A 13793-nucleotide genomic window follows, 5' to 3' on the forward strand; every position below is an offset into this window, starting at 1 on the left:
TATAAGAGGAGGAAAAGTGGCTCTGGAAGCAGGTGCTGCTTGGTCCAGGCACCAGGGCTGGAGGAATTCCTCCTGCACTCGAACTGAGGCTGTGTCCATTGAAAGGCCAGCCTGTCTGTGGATGAATGAAACCAGCTGGGGAAAAGCAGGCAGCTAATCCTGTTTCCCATCGGGAGCTTTTCCGCACAGGCGCTCCTGGCTTACACTGGCTCACTCCGAGGAGGGATTTTCCTGGGTGCCTGGCAGCTGGCAGCAGAATGTTCTCCTGTGGGATGCTGACACCTTCCCGAGAAGTACATGCTTGGTGGTGTTCACCATGAGATGGCACTGGGACCATCAATCTGCTGAGCTGGCTGTGGAGTGCAAGGCACTGAGGTTTGGCCTCTGCTTCTCCTCAAGCCAGGACCAATGGATGACTGAAGCCCCCCAGGCTTTCCCCATCCCCAAATCCTGCCCCTGAAGTGGAAGCTCTCTAACTCTGCGATGCAGGGAAGCTGACAACTTTTGGATGGATGTCAGTGCACAGAGGTGCAAGAGGTATGAGGTGCACAGAGGTGCAACAGAGGTGCAACAGGTCCAAGAGGTATGAGGCATTATAGAATCAGGGTTGGAAAGGACTTTTAAAGACCATCTCTTTTAAAGACCATGGGCAGGGACACCTTCCACTAGCCCAGGTTGCTCCAAGCCCCATCCAACCTGGCCTTGGACACTTCCAGGGATGGGGCAGCCACAGCTTCTCTGGGCAACCTGTGCCAGGACCTCCCCACCCTCACAGACAACAATTCCTTCCCAATATCCCATCTGACCCTGCACCCTGGCAGTGGGAAGCCATTCCTTGTGTCCTGCCCCTCCATCCCTTGTCCCAAGTCCCTCTCCAGCTCTCCTGGAGCCCCTTTAGGCTCTGGAAGGGGCTCTCAGGTCTCTCTGAAGCCTTTTCTTCTCCAGGCTGAACACCCCCAGCTCTCCCAGCCTGGTTCCAGAGCAGAGGGGCTCCAGCCCTTGAAGCATCCTCCTCTGGACCCACTCTAACAGGTCTTCCTGAACTGAGTACTCCAGCGCCCCATTATGGCCAGAATTCTTGGCTCCCTCCTTTACAAAAAAGCAAAAAACCCAGAAAGATGGATGCACAAAAACTCGGTGGGTGGGAGAGCACGGGGGTCCGGCAGGCAGCTGTCCAGATTCGTTGTGGGATGGGCTTTCCTTTCATCTGCCCAGAGAATGAACCATATGGATGATCAAGGAACTGGAGGAGTTAACAGACTCCCAGCCAGAGATATTTGTGGCACCCAGAGTTCGTGTAAAGTTTCATACCGGGACCCTTTACTAAATTCTTTCGGTCATGGGAGAAAACACTGCAACTGTTTAGTCTGCAGGGAGGTGGTGGCTCTGGCCCAGCACTCAACATCGCTGAGCAAACACGCTGGAAAGCAAAAAGGCTGAAAACCCTCTTATCACTGTGTCCCTCCCACCACCATGGCCAGGCATTCGATGGCCATTGGGTACCGGTGCTGGATCCTCTTGCTGGAAAACACAGGTCTGGGATGGGGGACAAGAGACCCCTGAAAATCAAGACCTGAAGGTGAAGAACTAGTCTGCTAAAAAATGTTATTTACGCAAAGGAGTTCAGAAAAATCTTCCTCGGGGGCTAATATTTACAAATTCTATGCAGCCGGGGAGCTTTTGCTATAAGAAATGTTGTTTTCTTTCTTTCTTTTCTTTTCTTTTTTTTTTTTAAGGGAGGTAAAAGATGCATTAATCTTTTCTGCTCATCTCTTGAAGCATGTAGGTATGGAGCACCTTACGATGCCCCCGAAGTTGCCTGTCCATGCTGGGAAAGCTGAGATTACAGAAAAGACTTGTAGAAAACAACATCAACCAGCAAAAGCCTTCGATCCCACCATACTTTGCATCTCTTTGATCCCTCCATGCCTTGTATCTCCAAAGGGATGCTCATGATTACCATGACTCATTTTGCAGCATATCAGCAGACTTTGAGCATCACCGTATGGTATGGGTTGGAATATTAAAGAGATGCAAAGAAACACACCTTACTCTTATTAACTGGGCAGAAATGGAAAGGTTTTGTTTTTCCAGCCTGACACTATTTCCTTAGCTGATGGGCACTTCACTCCCATCGTCTTCACTTTCAGTTCCTGCTGCTCCTGGACTGGAAGTGTTATCATAGAATCACAGAATACTTTGGGTTGGAAGGGACCTTAAAGATCATCCTGTTCCAACCCCCCTGGATAGGAAGGAAACCTTCCACTAGACCAGGCTGCTCAAAGACCTGTCCAACCTTATCACTGGGTTTGGACTCCCAGTGCTGCCTCCTAGGCCCTCTCTAATAAAAAATTAATACGTAGAGCAATAGCTACTAAAAAAGAAAAAGAGGAAAGAAAAGTGAAGGAATTTATCACTGGGAGGGGAAAAGGAAGCACTGGTTTTGGATGCTCAGTGAGGGCAGAGAGCATGGGGGGACCCCATGGGCAGCAGCACAGCTGATGAGACCAGAGGATGTGTCAAGATGGGGCAGCATCATCCAGCCTCACATTCTTTGCTCCTGTCCCCAAGACTTAGATGCTGTGGTTTGCATCAGTATCAGGCCTGGCAAGCTGGAGGACAGGGACTTGAAATAATTCTGATGTCTCATTCCTCACACCCCAAGTATCTTCTGTCTCCTCTGCTCCCGGGACTTACCCTGCTGAAGCCCCTTTCCACCATCATTTTGCAATTTGCTTGTTCAAACGTCAGCAGCAGGAAAAGATGAGGCTGTGCAAAATGATCCCCCTCAGGGGAGGTAAAAGGGATGTAGACTTCATGGAAGCATTGATCCTCCAAACTCAGATTTTGACAGAGAGCAACATGCAAAAATATCCACCAGTGAAAAAAAAACCTGAGCCTAAGCCTGGCTGGGGGATGATGAGGGTGCTCATGCTGCAGGTCACACAGGACCATCCCTTTGGCTGCCACCACAGCAATAAAGTCCATCTGGTTGGAAACTGAATCTTGTACAAATTCCTGTGATTCAGCTAGAAAACCTTAAACCAAGAGATTTCCTCCTGGTGAGCAGAACAGCATCCTCTGTATGTCATGGGCCTGTGTCCAAGTGATGCCAGGGACTGGGCAAAGCACAAGTTATCTCATTTTCCCCCTCTCCCAGGAAAGAAAAAGAGCATTGCCCTCTCCAATATCCTCCTACCCAAACTCCATCTCTGGGCTGATGCTGGCATGTGTGTCTGCTCTGGCCTTGGCTCAGGAGGTGATGTCCCTGGCACATGCTTCTCCAGTGTCCTGTGTCAGAAGGATGGTGCTTCATTTACTGTCAAAGTGACTGGGGGATGTGGGGGTTTTCAGGAGGGGTCGCAATCAGGGTGATGCAGCACAGGGTCCCTAGTGAGCCTCCAAAAATCCTCTCCCCAGGTGAGGTGAAGAAGGGAACCACCTGAGACTAGGGCTGGGAATCCCAAGGGGGCTGTGGGTATGGGCAGCAGGGGTCTTCCAACCCTGCAGCATCCTGAAATCCCCACCTTGGGGTGCCTGCAGCAGCCTGAGCCGGATTTATGTCGGTGCAGGCAGGAGCAGATGGTCTGTCAGGAGGGTGCCTTAGGCCAGCTGAGTCCCTGGGCTGGCAGGAACATACTCCCACATCCCGGGCTTGGATTTGAGCCTTTCAGGAGCAAATGGAGAGTAGGAGCTGATGCCAGTCCAGCCTGAGCTGGAGGGATCTCAACACTGAAGTGTCCCCCTCCCTTTCCTCACCTCTCAGTCAAAACATAAATGAATTTTGAGGTTCGTTTTTTTTTTTATCCCTACCTCTCCTAGCAGGACCCCCAGCATCCTCACCTACCATCAATGGCTGGGGGCAGCTAGGAGCCCACCCCAGTGGCAGACTGCTGCCTGGCTTTGTCCCAGCGCTGCAGGCAGGATGCAGGCAGGATGCAGGCAGGCTGAGCAGTCTACAGTCTCCACCTAGAGCCCAGCAGAGCCTCTGCTCTGCACTGCAGCCCCACACACAGGGTGTGCACAGGCCCCACCACCTTAAGCCCCCCGATCTGAACTTGGCTGTGCTTTTAGCAGGCAGCAGCAGCTCAGCCAGGGATGCTCCTGACATTCCTCACCAGCAGCCTAGAGGACCAAAAGGAGCCTCTGCTGAGTCCCACCACCACTGGAAGATGCTCATATAGGGCATCCACTGCCCAGCAGAGATGACAGACACCAGGTACCATCCCTGAGGTCACACTACATGCTGGAGCAGGGGCTGGTCCCCACAATGGCCTTGAAATCTTGGCCCCTCCAAGGTGTAAAGGATCCATGAGAAACCACACATTGTTTATTTACAGAGCACAGCTAATGGCTATTTCCCACAACACACCTGAGCACTGCAATAAGAAACCTTACCAGGACAATGAATTAAAGTCAAATATGCCAATCTTTACATTCTAAAGGTTTTTTTTAGAATCTTAGACCTGCTTCCCATCAATCTCTCAACTGCATGATACACTGCTACCCTGAACTTAACACCTTTTCCGTGCAGAGCCATGACTGTAGCTGCATCAGATGGACTCCTGACCCCAGTGACCCGCAGGGCTGTGGGGACAAACCCCTTGGCATCCCCTGTGACACTTGCTGCTACATCACTGGCCCTGTGGCCACCTCCAGCTGCAACTCTCCTTCTCAAAAGGGCTGTGATCCCCAAAACTCATCCCTGGGCTCGGGCTGACACACAGTGCAATCCCACTGATTGTTTAATTTGGGGTCTGGCTCAACTACTCCCAGCTCAAAGACCTCCTAGTGCTTGTGGGGCACAGCTCCTGTCTGCATTCGCTCCGTCCTACCAGTGGGAAATTGCCTCCCCCCCCTTCATTAAACCCCTAGATCTCGGGCTACACCCCTTTCTGCGCTCCGCTAACCCCCCTCATCTCACCAGCAGCCTCCGAGGAGGTGCTGCCCGGCACCACCACTTTCCTGCGTCATGGAAAAGCTACAAATGGCTCCTGCAGCCGCCGTTCCGCCCGGGAAAAGCGGCGAGTTTAAAGCAGGCAGCTCGATATTTAATCCAGGGCTCTCCAGTAACTCCCGGACCCGCACGGGACCCGTCTGCCAGCGGCTCCCGTAACCCCCACGGCAAAGCCCGGCGTTGTTACTACGGGCAGACACAGCAGAGGCTTGGCCGGACCCAGGGGTGACGGCAGGGACAGCTCTGAGTGATGCCCAGCTCTGCCCTTCACCTGCCGGCGCAGGCAGGCAGCCAGCCCGCTCCCCTGGCTCCCTCTCCTGCCTGATGCCGACACTTGCACGGGTTCGGCCCCGGATGACGACGCAAAAGAAGACCAAAAAGGAAAAAAAAAAAAAAAGAAAAAAAGGAAAAAGAGAAGAATTAAAAAAAAAAAATAAAAAAATTAACCTTATAAGTTATAGATGTTAATATATGTAATAAGTAAATATATACTAACACATAAGGGAAATAAGGAATGATCGAATACAAAAATAATAAATAATATTTAAAATGAAGTACCAAGAATAGTTTTTAGGGAGGAAGGTAATCAGTGAAGGAGAGAGATTGCTGATATCAAAATGTAACTGTCTAAGCTTGATGCAAGCAAGGTGTATTTTCATAAAGCTGGTAGAATTTCATGCATGTAGGTCATGCCATGAGGTGAGAGGTCCAGGTTGACTTCAAAAGAACTCAGAAGTACTCTGGCATTTTTATGAGTTTACTCTTAAATTATTTGGAAGTTTAATAAGGGGCTCTCTATTAAGGTATGTCAGGGCAGGTTTAGGTTGGATATGAAGAAAAGGTTCTTCCCCCAGAGGGTGGTTGGGCACCAAACAGGCTCCCCAGGGCAGTGGTCATGGACCAAAGCCTCCAGAGCTCAAGGAATGTTTGGACAACACTCTCAGGTACAGGGTGGATTGCTGGGGTGTCCTGTGCAGGGCCAGGAGTTGGATTGGATGATCCCCTGTTGGTCTTTTCCACCTCAGGTTTCTATTCTATGATTCTATAAGTAAAATAATAAATACCCCATTACGGAATTACAGAACACCTTCAGAGACACAAATGTGGGCAAACAACGGGGGATGTTCTCTCCTTCCCACTCTTTTTCTCTGTGCTTGAGAGCAGGAGGATGCAGGATCCTCAGAGCCACCCACAGGGGCTTCCCATCAACCCCTGTCCCCCTCCAAGCACTACATATATATGTGTGTGCATGAATGTAGAATTACCTTTGAATTCCCTGAGCATACAGAAAATAAATCTCTGCAAAGCTGCACTTAGCAGGCAGAGTCCCACAGTGGCTTACAAAAGCAGGACAGCGCTGTCTGTATCAGATATGTGAGGCAAAAAGGTTTCCAAGTTCTACAAGCTTCTGCAAACCCCCAAATGAAGGTGTTTACACAAGGGCAGCATCATTTGCTATTTCTCTGCTTGTGCTGGGCTCCTGGGGGGCTTGCAGAGCCCACAGACACACACACACCAACCCTGAGGTTCACTACCGAGATGTTCCTCACTGCCCTTGAAGAGCTGTGGGGAGCAGATTGAGCTGGGGAGGCTTTCCCCATCAAATTGTCACTTCGCCATGGGAAGAGCTCATCCAACTCTTCTGGAAGAGTAACCAAAGGCTGCAACACTGGGCTTACACACTGTTTGAAGAGATGGATGTGGTGCTGCTCCGTGGAGCTGGGTGAGTGGACCCTGTGGCACATGAGAAACACACCTTTATATCTTCAGGATTTGCTCCTAAAGGGTCCCCTAAAGGGACCTTGGGACCTTTTTTCCTCCCTGTCTTTCAGTGAACCAACCTCTCTGGTGTCTGCTGGGCAATGTCTTACCAGAGACAAGGAGTACTGCTCTGTTTTGTGTGCATAAACTGGACCATCTGTAATTAAATTGCATTAAAAACACCCAGGGAAAGAGGGCTGATGGGTTTTTGCAGTCAGTGCTGGACATGGTGTACAGGTCAGATGGTCGCCAGCTGCGCTTGGATCCTCCTGCCTCCAGCTCTGCCAAACCACAAACCGTTCCTCACCAAAACCTTAATTATGTTGAAGGGGGGAAAAAATCTGCCTTTCAGCATTAACCATTAGCGTATTACTTAAAATAACATAGAATATCGTAGAATCATTAAGGTTGGAAAAGATTTCTAAGATCATTGAGTCCAACCAACTTCCATGTCCCAATTCCCACAGCGTCTGTTGTTACAACTTAGAACTCCTTTGATGCAGAAAGGGCTGCTATCACTTGAGGTTGTTTGCTTAAAGAAGAAGAGGAAGCCTACAGGACAGGAAGTATTTCAGCTCATTCCTCCCAAATCCTCATGCTTAGCATGGTAAACACTTCACTTTGCACACTCATTTACTAAAGGGAATCCATAAATTCTCCAGTACCTCGTGCCACAATGTCTACATCCCAAGAAATGATTCATCCTAAATGCTCCTCTTCTGTCCTCCACCTGGGATGACAACAATGGACTTTTGACCACCTTCCTGGTGGAGCCTCTCCAGAAATGCTCACATTGACCATCTCAAATCCAGGTGAGTTCACTGAAACCCAAGAGCAACCTCTGCCAAACCCCACAGGATTTGTCTTAAGTTCATCTCATGGGTCTAGAGGGGAAGCCACACAAGGAGCAGCTGAGGTCACTTGTCCTGATCAGCATGGAGAAGAGGAGACTGAGGTCAGATCTTATCAGGGTCTGCAGCTTCCTCATGAGGGGTGGAGGGTGAGACACTGATCTCTTCTCTCTGGTGACCAGCAACAAGACCTGACAGGACAGCATGGAGCTGTGTCAGGGAATGTACAGTCTGGATATTAGGGAAAGGTTCTTCCTTCAGAGGGTGGTCAGGCACTGAACAGGCTCCCCAGGGCCTCAAGGTTGATAGAGCTGAAGGAGAATTTGGACAACATTCTCAGGGACAGGGTGGGATTGCTGGGGTGTCTGTACAGGGCCAGGAGTTGGACTTGATAATGCTTGAGGGTCCCTTCCAACTTGGGATATTCTACGTTTCTATGAAGTTTCTACAACCAGAACCAAGCACAGCAGTGATCAAGGAAGGGCCATTTCTGGGTCACCAAGAGGTTAAAGTAAGACAATGAAGAAACCCTGTGTGGGTGTGCAGCAGGGTATGCCACAGGGAATGTAGCAGGATGTGCAGTAGTGTGTGCGACAGGGGTGCAGCAGGGTAGGCAGTAAGGCAAGCCATAGGGTTTGCACTTGGATGTGCAACAGGGGAGGCATTAGGATGTGCAATAGGATGTATATTAGGGTATATAATAGGGTATGCATTAGGATATACCATAGGGTAGGCATTAGGGTATATAATAGAGTATGCAATAGGAAAGAATTAGGATATACCATAGGGAAAGCATTAGGGAGTGCCATAGGGTATCCAACAGGATATGCAGTAGGGTAGGCAATAAGGTGAGCCATAGGGTATGCATTCGGGTGTGCAATAGGGTAGGCATTAGGGTGTGTAATAGGACGTGTATTAGGGTATGTAATAGGGTATGCATTAGGGTATGTATTAGGGTATACCACAGGGTAGTTCATAGGGAACACATTAGGATATATCATAGGGAGTGCATTAGGATATGCCATAGGGTATTCAACAGGATATGCACTAGGGTGCACCACTGAGTATGCATTAGGGTATGAATTCTGGTATACATTAGGGTGTGCCCTAGGGTATGCCACAGGGTACCTACCCAACAGGGCATGCAGCAGGATGTGCCACAGGGTATGCAACGGAACCAGCCCCTCTCCACTGGCACCAAGGCATTTCCACCAGGCACTGGCTCTCTGCAGTGGGCTCTGCTGCTGCTCTGTGTTGGGATGTTCATTTCATGATGGGTGGTTGTCTTTTTTTTTTTTTATTATTATTAAAAGAAGGTATCAGCCTTCTGTTTGATGTGCTGTTGGCCGTGGTTGCTAAGGGGAGCAGTGTACAATTACAGCCCCAGTGATGTCCACTCTAATAATACACTTGGCTCTGCATAGCTCAGATGCAGACACAGCTCTGCTATAAAGAGCACGGTTGTTCCAGCAGAGGAGTACTCCAACTTATGTTACATGTGAAGGGTTTGTGGCACATTGCTTAACACCCTCCAACTGAAAAAAAAAAAAAAAAAAGAGCCTGGACATGCCAGTGAGTGAAACTGACAACCAAAAACCTCTCACAGGAGACTTACTTTTAATGTATTAATTAAGAAGGTATTTCTAGAGGCGTGAAGAAACTGTATATGTGTCCACTAAGATGTTCTTGCATGTCCCCAGCCATTCAAGCTCCCCGGGCCCAAGTCACTCAGGCCTATCCCAGGGGCTCACACAGCTCAAAATCACTCCTGCTACCAAAACCCTAAACCAAACTCAACAAGGAGAAAATCAGACCCAAATCACAGAATCACTGAATTGTTTAGGCTGGAAAAGCCCTCTAAGATCATCAAATCCAACCATTCCTCCAGCACTGCCAAGTCCGCCACTGACCCACGTCCCCAAATGCCACATCCACATGCCTTTTAAATCCTTCTAGGAATGGTGCCTCCACCACTTGCCTAGGCAGTCTGTGTCAAGGCTGGACAACCCAGATGCCAAATGACCCCTGCAGTGCCCAGTTCCCTCATGGCAGCATCTCCCCAAGCTTACCGGCTCTCTACTCCACAACTCCCCTTTCCACATCACTTTTCCTGAAAGGTTCACAGCACCCAAACTCAAGACTCAGTCAAGATTTTGGACCAAAACACAAACTGAGGGATAAATTCAAACCACAGTTTTCCTGATAGACCCCCTTAGAGCACAAAATGTACCAACACTGGCTGGGAGGAAGCTTTTAGAGGAGCTGCTGGCAGGAAGGGGGGTGATGTGACAACATTCCAGTGCTGCAGCACTGGCATCTCTTTTGGGATCAAAACAAGTCCCCTGAGATAAGCTGTGAACATGTGCAACCCTTGAGCATGAGTGCCTTGTCAACAGGTGAAAATATAAGAGGATCCAGGTTAAAAGGAGAGTTTCCTGCCTGTTCTGCAGCAGAAGGCCTTGTTGCTTGTGTTAAGGTCCAGTGGGGCACAGGGATGCTGTCTATAGGCACAGGGATGCCGTCTATAGGTAGAGGGATGCTGTCTATAGGTAGAGGGATGCTGTCTATAGGTACCAGGATGCTGTAGGGCATCTCAGCAGGTTAATGCATTAATTTCTGAGAGCCTCTGGTGGGGCAGAGCTGTTGCCTTCACAGTCCTGAGAGAAAGGGACAAACAAGCCCCTACAAAACAGGAGCATCTGCTGGGAGCAGATGGGGGGGCGAGAGCTCCAGCCCCAGGCGCCAGCAGCACGGGGAGGGGATCACGTTGATCCCGATTTATCACACCCCGGCAGAGTAATTCCCCAGCTCGCCAGTGCCCAGCGAGCCGAGCTCCTTACGTCCGGGGATCAGATTAGTCTGAAAGGTGCTAGAGAGACACAAATCCTGCTCTGGAGCAGGCGTTTTATTAAAGGGGTGTTTTTTTGGGGGTTGGGTTTTTATTTTGGTGGGTTTTTTTGTTTGTTTGTTTCTTTGATTAATGGTAAATTATCTAGAAATGGCTGATGGAAAATATCTGATGTGCTGGAGGGGTCAGGACTGAAGCTAGGTAATGTTAAATCATCATTCATATATCTATCTATCTACCTATCATAATATATCTATATATATAAAAAATACATATAAAAATCAATATTTATTTATATATATAAAAATATATGGGTATATAATATTTTATATCAATGTATTATTATATCAACAGGATATCCACATTACTCCATAATATGGTATAATATCCAATATGCCTTACTGATATTGATAATACATAATAGATCAATTCCAATATACCATATTGATATTGATAATCAATCCCCTTACTTTATACCAAGGCACTTGGAATGACTTTTGTGCCTCATACCTGAGTCTGTCTCCAGCCAGAGCTATCAAGCTTGAATACATAAAACAATTCCTGGTTTAGGGCTTAACCAAAGTATTTAATGAATCTGTGTCAGTGCATCCAATTGTTTTGGTTGGAAAGAGAAACTGTGCTTAGAGAAAGTCAAAATCCTTTACTATCAGAAAGGAAATGTTAAATTATTTAATTTCACATAGCACTTTGCTTTTGACCTGTGGTGATCTGTCACCTTTTGTCCCGTGAAGACATTTATAAAAGATGTGCAGTTTGGGGCTGAACAAATCCCTTCTGCATCTCTCTCCTTGCTTCAGCACATGAACTTGATCACCCGCACACCCTGCTCACTCTTTGCACTTCATTTCTCCCCATGTCTCCCCAGCAGACACCACGCTCCAAATCACACTGTGACTGGCTACATGTTCCCGAGAAGCACTTTGAGACTCTCTGGAGATAGGAGATACATTATTTATCCTCCTACATTCATCCTGTGAAGAGCTGAATGCGAACGCACTCATTCTTGCCCATGATGCCGCAGTACAAATCAGTTTACTGGGTCTGTTGGCATGGGTGGAAATGCTGGGACGAGAGAATAAAGCAAATTGGAAGAGTCCTCCCTAACTCAGGACTCTCATCAGCCTCAATATTTTGCCAACACCCTGCTGCCCCTGGCCGTCGTTCCCAGACTTTATTTTGGATTTCCTAGGTCGCTCAGCCAAACAGGAAGAGACACAAGAACCACCTGATACGGGAAGAGTGGGATGTACAGAGGGTTTAGAGCTCCCTCCAGCCTCTTTGCTGCTAAATCCGGGACTGATTCTGACTGCAATTTGTCTCATTCTGATTTATAATAGCTTTGGAAATAAAGTGATCTGGAGAAAATCACCACCTGGTACAGGCAATGGGCAGGTTTGTGTGCTGCCCAAGGGCTTTGCAGGGCAGAGAAGAGAAGGAGTGGGCATAGGGACAGAGCAATGACAGAAGCAAAACTGGAGCAGAAACTTTGCAGAATTATCTTAGGTTACATTAAATATTGATTTTCATAATTTTAATTTGTTCCTTATTTCTCTGCTTGCTGTGATGCCCAAAGGTCAACTCAGTGTACAGAAAGCCAGGCACAGCATCCAAGACAGGATCTCCAACAACAGCAGCAAGAACAGTATCAGTCAAAAACTGGAGCTCTGTATGTCCCCCAGATGAGATGTGTGTGTATGGGGGAACGGCCAATGGAAATGCACATTAAATTAAGGATGGAAATTCATGGTTTCAACTCTGTCTCCAGAGGCAGAAAGTTGGAGGTTCCCAGAAAACAACCCCCACTTTGATGGTGGTACTACATTAAAAAATGCTCTTCTCAGCAGACCATGGGCAGTTGAGGACAGCCTTTTTCCCCCATCATCCACCACTATCAGAGAATCATCTAGGTTGGAAAAGACCTCCAAGAACATCAAGTCCAACCATTAACCTCATGGACCAGCTATCAGAGCCACTGCTTTTTTTCTGCCCCCCTGCAACTTTGCTGTCACCAACGGTTTAGGAGCAGACCAACCAACCAGCTCTGCAGACATCAGTAAACAAGCCACACAGAATAATGAGTGAAGACACAAATTACTCCAGTTTTGTTTGCAACCAGAAACCAAGAGCGAGCCCTTCAGCCAGGTGATGCAACCAATGGCCCACTCAGGGACCATGACTTAACTTGGTGTTGCTGGTGCTGAGATGGACCCTCCACTCTAACAGCCCACATTGTAAGACCCTCCCAGTTCACTTCTCTTCATGCCATGGGGATGCTGCCTCAAACAACTGACTCATTTCACAGATGGGCCCTGGTGTGAGATTCTGTAATTCTACGTAGAGTTCATGAAATAGGAACAAAGAGCAACTCGACAATGCCCTCAGTGCCACATTTTCTATGGTAACCACAGACAAAATTGCAGGTACGTTTCCATCCTCTCATCAGTTGGGTTCAAAGGGAATTTGGAAACAGCTCAGCTCCAAACAGATGGTTAAGACCAGGTGAGGTGATGCTGCAGGCATCTAACAAACTTATTTTTTCTCATTACCTGCAACATATTGAGGAGCAGACTCCGGAACTTGGTTCCTTCCACCATGAAAAGGGCCATTTTGTCACACAGCTTGGCTGCTGTGGAAGCAAAGCTGCGGTCCGTCACCGCTTTCTGGTAGATGGTCTTGACTATCTCGCCCAGCATCTCCTCAGAGTTGGTGGAGTTCTGGGCCTCCTCCATGAATGTGGTGAGCTTGGAGTCAACATCACTGCTGTTGTTCCTCATGCTGTTGAGAATTTCAATTAGTTTGTCCATTTTATTCTTTTCAGGGTCGGTGGTTTCCACCGTAACTTCGTCCTGGTCCGTGAAAAGGGAAAGACAAGGCGTCTGTTACACAAGGAAAAAACAGACATATCAGCCCTTGTCCTTGCACAAGCAGCAAAGGGGGAAGGGGATAGGGGAGACATATAAACAGACAGAGAAAAGAGAAAAGACAAAGCATCTTTTAGCAGCATGATGGTATAATCTCAGCATTGAAAGCTACAAGCGCATGAATCCTGCCCCAGAAATGTTCTCTTTCTTCATTTCCCACAGCATTCCATCCCAAAGTCCTCCCCCTTGGCTCAGGGAGAAGATGTCCTTAAGGGTCCTGAGCCAGCATGCCCTGAGTGGCTTTGGCATCTCGTACCAGCTTCTGGTGTCTGCGACATCATGATAATGGGCATTTTTTGTGTCTCTACTTAGAAAGTGCACTGATGCTTGCAAAATTCTCAGACAACAATCCTCCAAAAATACCTACTTTTTAATATATATTTAAGAATGTAAATTGAGATCAAAGATGCCACATCAGCATTCGAAAGACTCTC

The 13793-nt window shown here is 48.1% G+C and overlaps 1 protein-coding gene across 3 annotated transcripts in view; it reads right to left on the reverse strand.

Annotated features, from left to right (window-relative positions):
- CTIF (cap binding complex dependent translation initiation factor) overlaps positions 1–13793 on the reverse strand; it is a 119396-nt gene that overhangs the window by 28787 nt on the left and 76816 nt on the right. For 2 of the 3 annotated variants that reach the window (XM_017819815.1, XM_017819817.1), the window contains one exon: positions 12985–13314. In XM_017819815.1, the coding sequence (XP_017675304.1) occupies positions 12985–13314 (330 nt within the window). The remainder of the gene's footprint in view (positions 1–12984; positions 13315–13793) is intronic. The other variant, XM_017819816.1, reaches the window with a different exon arrangement.

Source organism: Lepidothrix coronata, unplaced genomic scaffold (assembly GCF_001604755.1).
Source record: "Lepidothrix coronata isolate B3197 unplaced genomic scaffold, Lepidothrix_coronata-1.0 Scaffold77, whole genome shotgun sequence".
NCBI classification, from domain to species: domain Eukaryota; kingdom Metazoa; phylum Chordata; class Aves; order Passeriformes; family Pipridae; genus Lepidothrix; species Lepidothrix coronata.